At 44.4% G+C, this 13058-nt stretch overlaps 1 protein-coding gene across 2 annotated transcripts in view; it reads right to left on the bottom strand.

Moving 5' to 3' along the window:
- The window catches only part of WWC3 (WWC family member 3), a 128631-nt gene that overhangs the window by 57659 nt on the left and 57914 nt on the right, over positions 1–13058 (bottom strand). For both annotated transcript variants that reach the window (XM_054472107.2, XM_054472106.2), the window contains exons 4-5: positions 8754–8830; positions 7827–7906 (exon numbers count right to left, since the gene is read on the bottom strand). In XM_054472107.2, coding sequence (XP_054328082.1) covers positions 7827–7906; positions 8754–8830 — 157 coding nt within the window. The remainder of the gene's footprint in view (positions 1–7826; positions 7907–8753; positions 8831–13058) is intronic.

Here is a 13058-nt window from a genome sequence, read left to right as displayed (position 1 = left end):
CAAGACCTGTGTGGAACACCAGACCTGTCCCACAACCAGGAACAACGCTCTTTTTGTTTCCAGCCCATTTCTGTACGTTTCGCTGTTATCTGAGCATTGCCGGGGTTTTCGCGTGGGCTGTTCCTTAGGTGCCACGCTAATGGGAGATCGTTACTTTAAGCCTGTTCTAACTGAACAATCCCACCCTTTCTTGAAACTGCTAAATCCCTTCAGACAGAAAATGCTAATTCTAATATGTAGTAATGCTTCATTCTGGTATTGCATGCTTAGAAGGATGTAGTGGCTCATATTTAAGGAGACAAATGAGTTTCACCCCATTTGGGAAGTTAATCAAGAAATCAAAAGTCTTGAAGCAGAGGCTCACCTAGTGGCTAAGAATGTACCTCATGGAAACTAGTTAGTGGAACATCTGGTGAGCATCCCTTTCTGTGATTTGAACGGCAGTGATAACAGGACTTCTTAAAACCCAGGCCAAAACAATATCACACAAAATGCAGAAGAGAATGCTGTGCTAGAGGACAGTTGGCAAGAAGGTGACTGGGCAATGTCTAGAGGCCTCCCTGAGTTCCTCTAGCCCAGGGACAAAAGTTTTGGCCAAGGAAAGATCTGCCCTCACTCAGAGTGTCCCAGTGTCCGAGAAAGAAGTGGACCCTGTGATGGCTACTAGCGGGCAGGAAAAACAACCTCAGCCACTCCCCCCAGCACCCGGGCAATCTGCATTCACTCCCAAGCCCCACCCTGTGCTGAGAACCGGCTGGGTCCTCAGGATGAAGCAGCAAACAAAGCCAAGTCCTTGTCTTCATGCAGCACGATTCGAGCCAAGGAGACAGACAATGAAAAGTACATCCTTAGGTCAGGCAGTCACGAATGTTTTCAAAAAAAAAATGAAGCAGAGTTTGGGGATAGAGTGTGACAGAGTACATTTTTAGATGGATGGTTAAGCCAGGATCTCTCGAGATGTCACTAAGCAAAGGCCCACAGAAGTGGGGGGGAGCAGGCATGTGAGAATCTGGGGGAAAGAGCATTCCAGGCAGAGGGAGCTCCAAGTACCCATGGTAAAGGCAGGACATCCCTTTCAAAGGTGAAACTAGACGTAAATGAGGCAGGGCCAGGGCCAGCCTATGTAGAGTCTGGCTTGTGTTGTAGCTGAGAGAGAGCCACAGGAGGACTACAAGGAGAGCACTAGCTGTGGAAGAACCCCGTGGCTACTGTGTGAGGATGGAGACTCACATTAGTGCTTGGCCCAGAGCCGTGGTGGTGGAAGCTGTGAGAAGGATCAGAGGCCAGGTGTAGAAACAGCACACAATGGACAAGGTGGCCAGGCAGTGTTCCCCAAAAGCATCTTCTGCCATCAAGCCAGTGCTCAGGGACATTATAGGTATCATGGCAGGAAAAGGCTCCAATAACACGAGCAGGAAACTCAGGGAAGCGCAATGTTAAATGAGCTTCCCAGCTGCAGGACCACTCAGAATCTAACATAAGGGGCTGGGGGCAGTGGCTCACGCCTGTAATCCCAGCACTGTGGGAGGCCGAGAAGGGCAGATGGCTTGAGCCCAGAAGTTCGAGACCAGCCTGGGCAACACGGTGAAACCCCGTCTCTACTAAAAATATATAAAAATTAGCTGGGCATGGTGGTGTGCACCTGTAGTCCTAGCTACTCAGGAGGCTGAGGCACGAGAATCGCTTGAACCCGGGAGGCGGAGGTTGCAGTGAGCCAAGATCGTGCCACTGCACTCCAGCCTGGGCCACAGAGTAAGACTCCGTCTCAAAAAAAAAAAAAAAAAAAAAAAAAAAAAAAATCTAACACAAGGTACATTCTAGAGCTCCAGGCAGGAGCTGGAGAGGGGAATTTGCCCACATCTATTGGTGCACTTGGTCCGTTCACGCACGTCACCCAGTTGGGAAATATTGAGCGTGTCCTGGTCCTGAGTCTTCCCTTTGCCTCTGGACACTAGTAGTAAGTTACAGTAAGGTAATTTTTCCAAAACGTTTCAGAAACTTTAGGGCAACAGAGTCCAGGAGATCTTTCACTGGAAAAGCTCAATTTTTCTGTAAACTTTAATTACTCATTGTAAATGGTGCTCCTATTTTCTGAAGACTTTTATAAAAGGCCTCAAGAGAAATGCAAATTGAAACTACACTGAGATACTATCTCTCACCTATGAGACTGGCAAAAATGCAAATGCTTATCAACACATCCTGTTGGCAAAGCCACAGGAAACGAGAACACTCATATGTTAGTGGTAGGAAGGCAAAACGGTGCAACCCCTCAGCAAAGGAATTTGGCCATATCTAATACAAGCTGAGTATCCCTAATCTGAAAATCCAAAATCCAAAGTGCTTCAAAATCTGAAACTTTTTAAGCGTTGACATGACACTCAAAGAAAATGACCAGTGAAGCATTTCAGGTTTCAGATTTTTGGGTTAGGGATATTGAACCAGTAAGTATAATGCAAATATTCCAAAACCAAAAAAAAAAAAAACTGAAATCCAAAACACTTCTGGTCCTAAGCATTTCAGATAAGAAATATTCAACCTGTAATACAACAAATACATTCACCCTTTAACCTACCAAGCCCGCTTTCAGGAACTTATCCTGAAAGATACACATCCACAACTTAGGTAAAAAGCTGACGAGAAATGTTATTAATATAAATCAAAGCATTGGACTAACAAGGCCAGAACCTACCGATCATCTTCACACCACAAAAAGAAATAAGCACAGAGTGGTGCCTCCTGATGGAAGTAACACCACCACCTAAAAACATTCTTACTAAAAAAAAAAAAAGAAATCCAACTTGAATCAGATCAAGCCTCTCAAACCATTACACCCATTTGCATAAATAACAAGGGACAGAGGAACACGTTCAATGACATCATGTGAATTTCAGCAGCAAAACCCAACATCAGGGAAATTCTATAGGACAACCAAATTACTTTCTCCAACAAATAAGCTGTCAGGGGAAAAAAGGAGGGAGAGTAGAAAAGAAAAGACATAAGAGACACATCAACCAAAGGCACTGTGTGGCCCAAACTGGACCAAAACACCTGAAGAAATGCGAGAGCTCACTGGACACAAGATGCCTAGTAAATGGGGTACAGGGATTAGAGTTATTTTCAAAAGGAGTCCATAACTTTAGGAGACATATTTATGGATTAAATGGGATTCTGGCATTTGCTTCAATAAGGCCGTGAGAGCTTAGCAGATGGGGTGGGGTCACCACCGAACCAAGACTGGCAATTGTGCAGGTTAAATGGGGTGAGGGGTACAGGAGGGTTTCAGTATACTATTCTCTCTACTTTTGTGTTTGATATTTTCCATCATTAAAAGCTTACATGTATACACTTCACATAGATACATATAAAACACACATCTGTGTACATATTCTATCATTAACCCAGCGAACATATCTGTGGCCAATTCCTCTCTACAACAATCAACAACATATATAGATTTAAAGTAAAATACAAAAGGTTCTTTTTTCCTTACTTGGACCCAAGTGTAATGATGAATTTCCTTGCTAGCCAGGAAATTCACCAAGATAAACAAGGCAAGCTTAAAATGTTATAAGCAGCCAAACTCCTGGTGAGGTGCTCTGGAAAAGAATACACTGGATATTCTGGGAAACAAGAACAGCAGGAAATTTTCTGGAGGAAAATCTCAGGCCACTGCCTTAAGCAATGTTGGTGATAAAATCAGAGATGCTTCATGTTTAGGTATAACAGCTCACGTGCTATCTGTACATATAGTCAGGATTTCCCAGTAGAGATGGGGTAATCACATTTTCAATGCTTGAAAAGGCCTTCTAAAATTTCTCAATTAAAAAAATATACATTTGCATGATTCGATCCAAACATAAAAGCCCAATGTTCAATACCAGAAAAATAATGAGGCTGTTTTCATCTCATGAGCTGTGGAACTCAGAGAAAGGCTACCAGATTATCTTCCACTTACAAAAATATTTTAAGAGTGGCACGGGTGCCTGTGTTTTCTCTTCTTCCTGTGAAGCTGTGTCTGTCCCAGAATAAAGTAAACATGCACAGTGACAACGCAGCGTCAGACAGAGCCAAGGCAACATGCCCATTAAACAACGGCTCTGGGCAGCTCCCTCCTGAAAGCCGACTTGCCCCTGGTCAGGCATGAGGTGGGGTGGGCTCCTCAGGACCAAGGCCAGGTCCAGAGCCTTCCCCAGGCCACTCCTTGGCCTCCAGGGGGAGGGCGGGTATTCTCATGAGCTCTGGCAAGCAGAAGGAGCCTCCCCTTGGCTCAGGCAGGCAGGAGGAGCCTCCCCTTGGCAAGTGGCAAGTTTACAATTGCTGTTCCCAAGCGTGGGATCTTGATAATGAAAGCAGAAAGAACAGCACTGGCCCGCCTCTCTTCCAGGAGCACAACTTGCGCTCCGTTTTGGCCGCAGGTGTAAAGTTAAAATTCTCGTTATTCTGGCTCCGGCTTCTCTGTCTAATGCCCCTAGGGAAACAGAGGCTGCCTTTTCCTATTCTTGAAACCACTGCAACTACAAAAGATGAATTCACATCCTAGCCATGCTAAGGAGAAGGGGGTTTTCTCAGTCAGCAGTATGTTTTATTTTCTAAATCAGTCCGTCTACAGCTGACACTGCTATATGGCCTTTGTCTTCAAATAAGGAAATGGAGTTCACCAGAACGATGGAGCCAAGGCAAAGCAACGGGCGCTGAGCCCAGCAACCCACTATAGAAACCACGGCCATGAGGGAAGTGCCAGACGTGGCTCCCTGCTGATGCTCAGGGATCCTGAGCAAACTCAGACTCTTCCTGAACCCCAGTCACCTTCCTCAGAGCTGCAAATGAGAATGACATTAACTGCAACCTGCGGCATGCACAATGACTAACATTAAAACCACATACTGGGCCGGGCGCAGTGGCTCATGCCTGTAATCCCAGCACTTTGGGAGGCCGAGGCAGGCGGATCACCTGAGGTCAGGAGGTCGAGACCAGCCTGACCAATATGGTGAAACCCAGTCTCTACTAAAAATATAAAAGTTAGCTGGGCATGGTGGTGTGTGCCTGTAATCCCAGCTACTTGGGAGGCTGAGACAGGAGAACTGCTTGAACCCAGGAGACGGAGGTTGCAGCGAGCCAAGATTGCACCACTGCACTCCAGCCTGGGTGACAAAGAAAGACTCCCCATCTCAAAAAAACAAAAAAACAAAAAACTACATATTGTCCACAGACACTGTATCGCAATGAGAGACAGCTACAGTGTGACCTAATGAAGGGAGAAAATTCACCTCAAATCCAACTAGTTAGTCCTAATAACTTTTGGTGACCTGTCACAAATCAAATGATTTGTTTCTGCTTATTCCTTATCCACCACCTTAGCCAAAGTGACACAGGATGACACTGCCACAGCACACACAGTCGCATCTGAGGAGGTGTTGGAGTATCTGGAGGCTGGCTGGAGTGGGGGGCTGAAAGGACAAAACACACGTTGGTGCATTTGGAAAGCACTCTGGCCCATGCACCGCATGAATGACAAAATCGGCAGCCAGTTAGTTGGAAAAGAAGCTTGATTTGCTTAAGACAAAACTAAAGAAGAGGCCGAGCACGGTGGCTCATGCCTGTAATCCCAGCACTCTGGGAGGCCGAGGCGGGCAGATCGCCTGAGGTCAGGAGTTGGAAACCAGCCTGGCAAATGTGGCAAAACCCCATCTCTACTAAAATACAAAAATTAGCCAGGCGTGGTGGCGGGCACCTGTAATCCCAGTTACTGGGGAGACTGAGGCAGGAGAATCACTTGAACCTGGGAGGGGGAGGTTGCAGTGAGCCAAGATCACACCACTGCACTCCAGCCTGAGCGATGAGAGCAAGACGCTGTCTTAAAAAAAAAAAAAAAAAAAAAAAACTAAAGAAGAAGCTGTACTAACTAGGGTTAATAAAAGGAAGCTCTGACTGTAGATCCAAAATGCACACAAACACACAGCTGGGTAATGGTAGATAATTACATCTGTACCTCACATTCCTTTATTACCTCCCCATAAAGATCAGTGCTGCAGTCACGTGTGTCACCTCATGCGTCTGCACGCAGGATGAAAGACGGCAACATGGTGCCCACCTGCGTCAGTAACAGTAACCACACAGAGTTGGGCTAATTGTTTTGGGCTAGGCATGTACCAGGTGCTCGTGCTGTCCTCAGTATAACTGAGCACAATGATTGCTGTTATGGACTGTGTGTTTGTGTGTCCTCCAAATTCTAATGTTGCAGCCTTACCCTCTAATGTGATGGCATTTGAAGGTGGGGCCTTTGGGAGGTGATTAGGGTTAGATGAGGTCACAGGGTGGGACCCCATGATGGGATTAGGAAAAGGAAGAGAGAACAGAGCTTTTCCTCTCTTAGCCATGAGAGGAAACTGTGACAAGATGGTCATCTGCATATCAGGAATTAGGCCCTCACCAGGAACCAAATATTGGACCTCCAGCCTCCAGAACTGTGAGAAACAAATATCTGCTGTTCAAGTCACCCAGTCTATGGTATTTGTCATAGCAGCCCGAGCTGCCTAAAACAATCACCATTTGCAGATGAGAAAAGTAGGTGCAGAAGGCGTGAGGCACATGTGCAAGTTCAGCAAGGAAAGCCAGTGAATGGAGAGAATGGCTCAGCAAACCTTCAGACCCACACCAGCGCCATTTCTCAAACACCACCTTTAGTTCATGAAACCTGCAGACTTGATACAGCTCACTAATTGTAAACAATTCATCCCCAATCTCTTAGTAAGGATAAAGTTCTTATTGTAAAAATGAGAAAAGGAGGAAGACCTACAGACCGGAATGTCCAAAGGAGCTTTCTGTGATGATGGAAATCTGTTGCCTATGGTGTTCAATACAGTAGCCACCAGCACGGTGGTTCTCAACTGGGAGCAAATGTGTTCTTTAGGGGACACTTGGCAGTCTCTAGAAACATTTTTGGTTGTCACAATACAGGTGGAAGATGCTACTGGCATCTAGCGGGTAAAGAGTAAAGACAACATTCTTTGTGTGTGTGTTTTTTTTGTTTGTTTGTTTGTTTGTTTTTGAGAGAGAGTCTCGCTCTGTTGCCCAAGCTGGAGTGAAATGGCACAATCTCAGCTCACTGCAACCTCGGCCTCCCAGGTTCAAGCGATTCTCCCTGCCTCAGCCTCCCGAGTAGCTGGGATTACAGGTGCCCGCCAAGCGATTCTTGTGCCTCAGCCTCCCGAGTAGCTGGGATTACAGGCATGCACCACCACGCCTGGCTAATGTTTGTATTTTAGTAGAGATGGGGTTTCACCATGTTGGCAAGGCTGGTCTTGAACTCCTGACCTCAGGTGATCTGCCCGCCTTGGCCTCCCAAAGTGTTGGGATTACAGGCGTGAGCCACCAGGCCTGGCCAAGACAATTCTACAGTGCATAGGATAGTCCCCCCAAGACAAGAATGATCCAGCCCCAAATCCCACTAGTGCTAAATAGTGGAGAAAACCTGCACTAGCCACATGTCACTACTGAGTACTTCTGATGTGACTACTGAGACTGGAAAACTAAACTTTTAATTTTCTTTTACTTTAAATGTCAATTTTAGAACAAAAAATTCAAAAGAATAAAACTAAGAAAAAGTCTAATTTAAACGTAACTAGCCATGAGTGTCTTGCACAGCTATAGTAAACGTGCATAAACATAAAAATAAAGGTCTTGTTTCCCAAGTATTTCCATTTAAAGCAACGAAATATCTTCAAGGAAAAGAGAGATCTGAAGTTAGCATTGGAAAATCATAAGCATAAATAAAGGCATGAAAGTGAAGGGCATGAAGCTTTGGGACAAGTGTCCAGGCAACTCACTCTTGCAGGGTCTCCACCCCCTTTTCTTTGTACTGCAGTTCCTGCTTCATCTGGGTCAGCTCTCGTTTTAATCTGGAAAGCTAAAGACAAATCACATTTTTTTTTCCAAAAACCAGCTGTGAAGAATGATTTCTACACTTGTTATTAGCACTGTCATCTGAGTTTCTACTCAGCTTGCAGTTCAGAAGATCATCTATTCTCACTATAAACTTCCATTCACATGCCTAAGAAGCAGCCTTTCTAGAAGACCTGCCGGGCTTAGATACAAAAATCCCAGATTGTTGACAGACTCTTACGAAGTGGGGAACCAGTAACTATTTGCATTTTCAAGGTTTCCACATTACAACTGGCAACTTTTGTAACACATTCTTCATCTTTCCTTCTACCCATTCCTCTCAGACCGCGCACATGAAACTTTGTGTCCAGAAGCGAGCTCTCTGACCACCTGAAACTCAATGGCTCCTGGAGTGCTTCTTTCAACAGATTCCGGGACGCTCCAGGCCCACGTCAAAACTCAGGGGCTAGGCCTGGAAGCTCGCACTTTGAACAAGCTCCCAGGTATTTTTCTTAGCTGTGCTAAAATTTGAGAACCACTGCACTAAAAGATACACCCTGATTCAGGGAATGACACACCAAGAGAGGAGCAGGCTTCATTGCCAAGATGTTTCTCGTGCTTTGTCCCAAATGCAACAAAAGTGTTCCCCTTCTCAGACAACCAAGACAAGGGTCTGAAGAGACGAAACATGGTAGCCCAGAGATAATTCAGGGGTCACCAGGGAAGGAGCATCAGAACCCTCAGAACCCTTCCAGTATAACACTGCTAGCGATCCCTCCAGGAGGAGTCAGCCAGAGTAGAACACCAGCGGCCTAGGCTGCAAGGTCCCAGGCTTCCATCCACCTGGTTGTAAAAACATCAGTTTTACTCACCCTATCCCGACGACTTGCTATTTCTGCTTTAATTTGGTGTGGGTCATACTTTGTATTTGTTGAATATCCAGAGAATGCTAAATAGAAAGAAAATATTTTATTTTATAATGGATCCTTCAAAATACACACAAGGAACTTCTGATTTACTGCATTAAATGACTCTAAATCTCTGATTTACAAGTGGTCACTGGCTCCTAAAGAACTGACATTTAACATCCTCAAATATTCCTGATGTTTGATATTTGCATCAGGACTTTCTATAGGATCCCATATAATAAAATACATGGCTGTAGGTCAATCAAAACTCTGTTTAGTTCTACTATAAAACTACTACAGTTAAACACCATATAGACACAGCAGGAAGGGACGGGGGGGGGGAAGAGGTATGATTATGATGTAGGAAACTGTACTTAATACGTGAATAGTACTTGCAGTATGAACCTACTTTTACTTTCTTTTAAAATACATACACAGACGTCACTGGAAAGATAGAACCAAAAAGTTAACTGCAGTTATTTTCAATGGCTGCATTAAAAATGATTTTATTTTTATTTTCTTCACACCTATATTCTCCAGATGAACAATTTTTGATACAAGAAAGGAAAAAAACATTAGCAATTTGTAAAATAAAAAAGATTTCTAGTAATACGTCAGGATCTGGCAGGCTTGAGAAAAAGATGGGCCCCCAAGTTGTTTGTCTCAGAAACTGAAGTGAGGCACTCTTGCTTTTACTCTAATAACTTGTTTTGATGAATGTTTAGCTAAAAGACATCACATACCTCAATGCTTTCCTAAACAGTGCAGTGTACATGATTTAAAGTCTTTTTACAGACATGGCATCATTATCTTGAGTAACCAATACCTAGGGATGAGTAAGAGCCACAGAGCTGTTTACATGCTAGGCACAGCCAGCAAATTTCTGTGCACACAGAGAGCTGCAAGCTTTTTCCAGTGTTATGGAAGCTGGAGCAGCGAGTGGCTATTCCTAATTTCTACCACCCCATCCACCACTCTGCGATGCTTTTTCTTGATGCTTCTGCCTCCTTTCTTTAGATTTCTGAAGCCATGGGCTCTGTACCACTGCTGCATGGCTTCCCTTCTTCTGCTTAGCTAGTGGAATGCTGGTCTGTCTTCATCTGTGAACCACCCCACTCTGGTGCCCTCTGCCTCCCAATTATTGTCATTAACATCACCTGCTCAGAAGACACATCTGCAGGGACGGAGTCCTTTCTTTAACTCCTTTGATCTGAGAATCAAAGGCTGGCTGTCATTCAGATAACTTAGGTGTCAACAATGAGAAACCAATTCAAAATCATTTGTGGACTATGTACTGCAAAGGATGGCTCAACACCATTGAGTACCTTCAACAGCACAATTACTTCAAACCTCAATTAGAACCACATCCAAAGTTCATTTGAGCAGTTGGATCTCCTATTTTAATAACAGTTCTATGGAAAATCTACTATTTAAGTCCCATTCAGTCAGAATTTCAAACAACAGAATCTACTGGAAATAAACAACTGGAAGAGCTAAATGTTTGCCAACTTTATCTCCAATTTTCTTATACTTAGACTCATGATCTCTCCAAGACATGGAGTAAAATATTTTACAAACAATTCTTTCTTAGACAAGACTGCCTGTTTCCAAATCCTACATCTTCCATCTTGCCTGACTCTTTGGTTTCATTTAAAATCAGTAATGAAAGCAACATCTCCAACAATGTCCTTAAAAGGCAGAAATAACTTATAGAAAACATCTCCATATTAAACTCCTGGGACTTTAAGTTTCCCAGATCTGAGCTTAAAGGCCTTCTTTCACTTGGGATACAGATAATATGCAAATGAGGCTACGAGGTTAGGGCTTGCTGAATCCTGGCTTACAATACTACAACACATGTGTCAACTTGTCAACTTGCAGTGGCAGGAACACAAGGCCAAGAGTTATCACCTGGGATCTTTCCCATTAAGGGTAGAAAGTAAGCCTACCACCAAAGTTCAACAAAGTTCACTGCGATGCTAAACATTAGTACCGGTCAGGCGCTGTGGCTCACGCCTGTAATTCCAGCACTTTGGGAGGCCAAGCCGGGTGGATTACGAGGTCAAGAGATGGAGAACATCCTGGCCAAAATGGTGAAACCCCATCTCTACTAAAATTAGCTGGGTGTGGTGGTGGGTGCCTGTAATCCCAGCTACTCAGGAGGCTGAGGCAGGAGGATTGCTTGAACCCAGGAGGCGGAGGTTGCAGTGAGCCAAGATCACACCACTGCACTCCAGCCTGGCGACAGAGCAAGACTCTGTCTCAAAAAAACAAAAAAAAATATGTACCAATCTTCCTCTGTCTATGCAGTTTCATACGGAAAATTAGCAAAGAGACTTGAAATACACAGGGGAGGTGTCTTGGATACTGTTGGACATCTACACAGCAACCTTCCCCCATTTCTCCTTCCTAAGTACCAGAACCCTGGAAGTGTTGGGTAGCTACCTCTCCCCAAGAGACTCAGCATGTATCCACTCCTAGAGGGGGAAACTGACAAACCAATGACGCCACTGAGCCACTGAATCCACCTATGGGGAATCCCACCCCACCTCCAGAGGACTCCGCTATGTGACAATGAATTTTCTTATTGTCTAGGCCCATGAGAATTAGTCTTCTCTGCTGCAGCTGAAACCATCGTAAGTGACAGAATACCTTTTAATTATATGGATCCCATTCATGTTACTTTTGCTATGGTCTCTATAAAATTATAAAATTCCAGGACTGGGATAAGGGAAAAGTCTACTGAAGTAACTAACACAGTGAATACATTTTATCTTCAAATACTAAGGATGGTTGTGAACACTGACATAACTTTTAATAATGTAATTCAATTTATAAATAAAATTCTCAGTTCCTCAGATCTGCCAGTAAGTCTACTAGAACCATTTACAGAGCCCAAGAACAGCTCAGGACTCCAGACCCCATAACAGCATGTACTACACAACACTTTTTTTCTTTTGGAGACAGGGTCTCACTCTGTCACCCAAGCCAGAGCACAGTGGTGTGATCTCAGCTCACTGCAACCTCCACCTCTTGGGTTCAAGCGATTCTCCTGCCTCAGCCTCCCAAGTAGCTGGGATTACAGGTGCTGCCACCACACCCGGCTAATTTTTTGTATTTTTAGTAGAGATGGGGTTTTGCCACGTTGGCCAGACTGGTCTGGAACTCCAGACCTCAAGTGATCCACCTGCCTCGGCCTCCCAAAGTGCTGGGATTACAGGAGTGAGCTACCGTACCCGGCCTTCCACAACATTTATAAATGGAATATCTTCCTCTATTAAGACATGTCTCCAATCTCGAGGTTTATGATAAAGACCAGACTTTCACCTCTGAAGCTTTCTTCTCTCTTGAAGAGTTAAGTGGGCAGAGCTATTAAATAGCATATGGAGTCTGCTCAGGCATATAACATTGCCTCAGATAATATAATAACAAGGTTATAGCCTAGCTGGACCACAGCAATGTAAATTATTATACCTTGCTATTACAGGGTGCCTTTCACATTTATTTAATCTATTCTCATAAAATCTTTGTGAAGGTGAAATGATACTTATGTTTCCTTGCCCATTTTGTAGATTAAAAGACTGAGTTTGTAGTGACTTGATCTATAATACATTATGCCATCATTCATAGAGGGCTTCGTGTCTAGAATCTGGGCTCCAGTGGGTCAGCTGCCAAAGATCCTTTAATTGGGCTAGCTTTCCCAGAAGAAGACACGGTCCTCCAGCTCCCCAGTGCCCACCACCCAACAGGTGAACTTGAACCTGTGTATTTAGCACTCAAAATGCTGCAAACCCCAGTACTTAACTCTGGATTTCAGTTTGACAGATTACTGAAAGGGGAAATGTGTGTGTCCATGAGTCTGTTTGTCTTTGTCTCTCTTATGTACAGGCCTCCTCTGAGCTATGGGTACCTAAGGTCACCCCAGAGAGAAGACATGCTTTAAAAGACCAGCAGTCCTTCTTCAAAGACATCCTCTGGAACAGGTTGCTCCTTAGGACCAGGTGTAGGCCTCCAGGGATCAGCACTGTCAGGAGTTGCTCAAGGGAGCCAAGAATGACTCTGGGCAAAAGGCCGACAAGCCCTGACAGGTTCCAGGTTGACAGGTACTATCTACCAGAGAGGCACATGGAGAAATACGCAAGGCCAACAAAGCGGGCAGGATGGGTTTTTTTTTTAAGGCAATATAAGCAAAAGACCAAAAACAATCAAGTAAGGCCACCTGGGGGTGATCTACAGAAGTAACCCAAGATGCCACCAAATCCTAACCAA

This window comes from Pongo pygmaeus, chromosome X (genome assembly GCF_028885625.2).
Source record: "Pongo pygmaeus isolate AG05252 chromosome X, NHGRI_mPonPyg2-v2.0_pri, whole genome shotgun sequence".
Taxonomy (NCBI): domain Eukaryota; kingdom Metazoa; phylum Chordata; class Mammalia; order Primates; family Hominidae; genus Pongo; species Pongo pygmaeus.
Note: the sequence above shows the minus strand (reverse complement) of the source record. Positions and strands in the feature narration are given on the sequence as shown.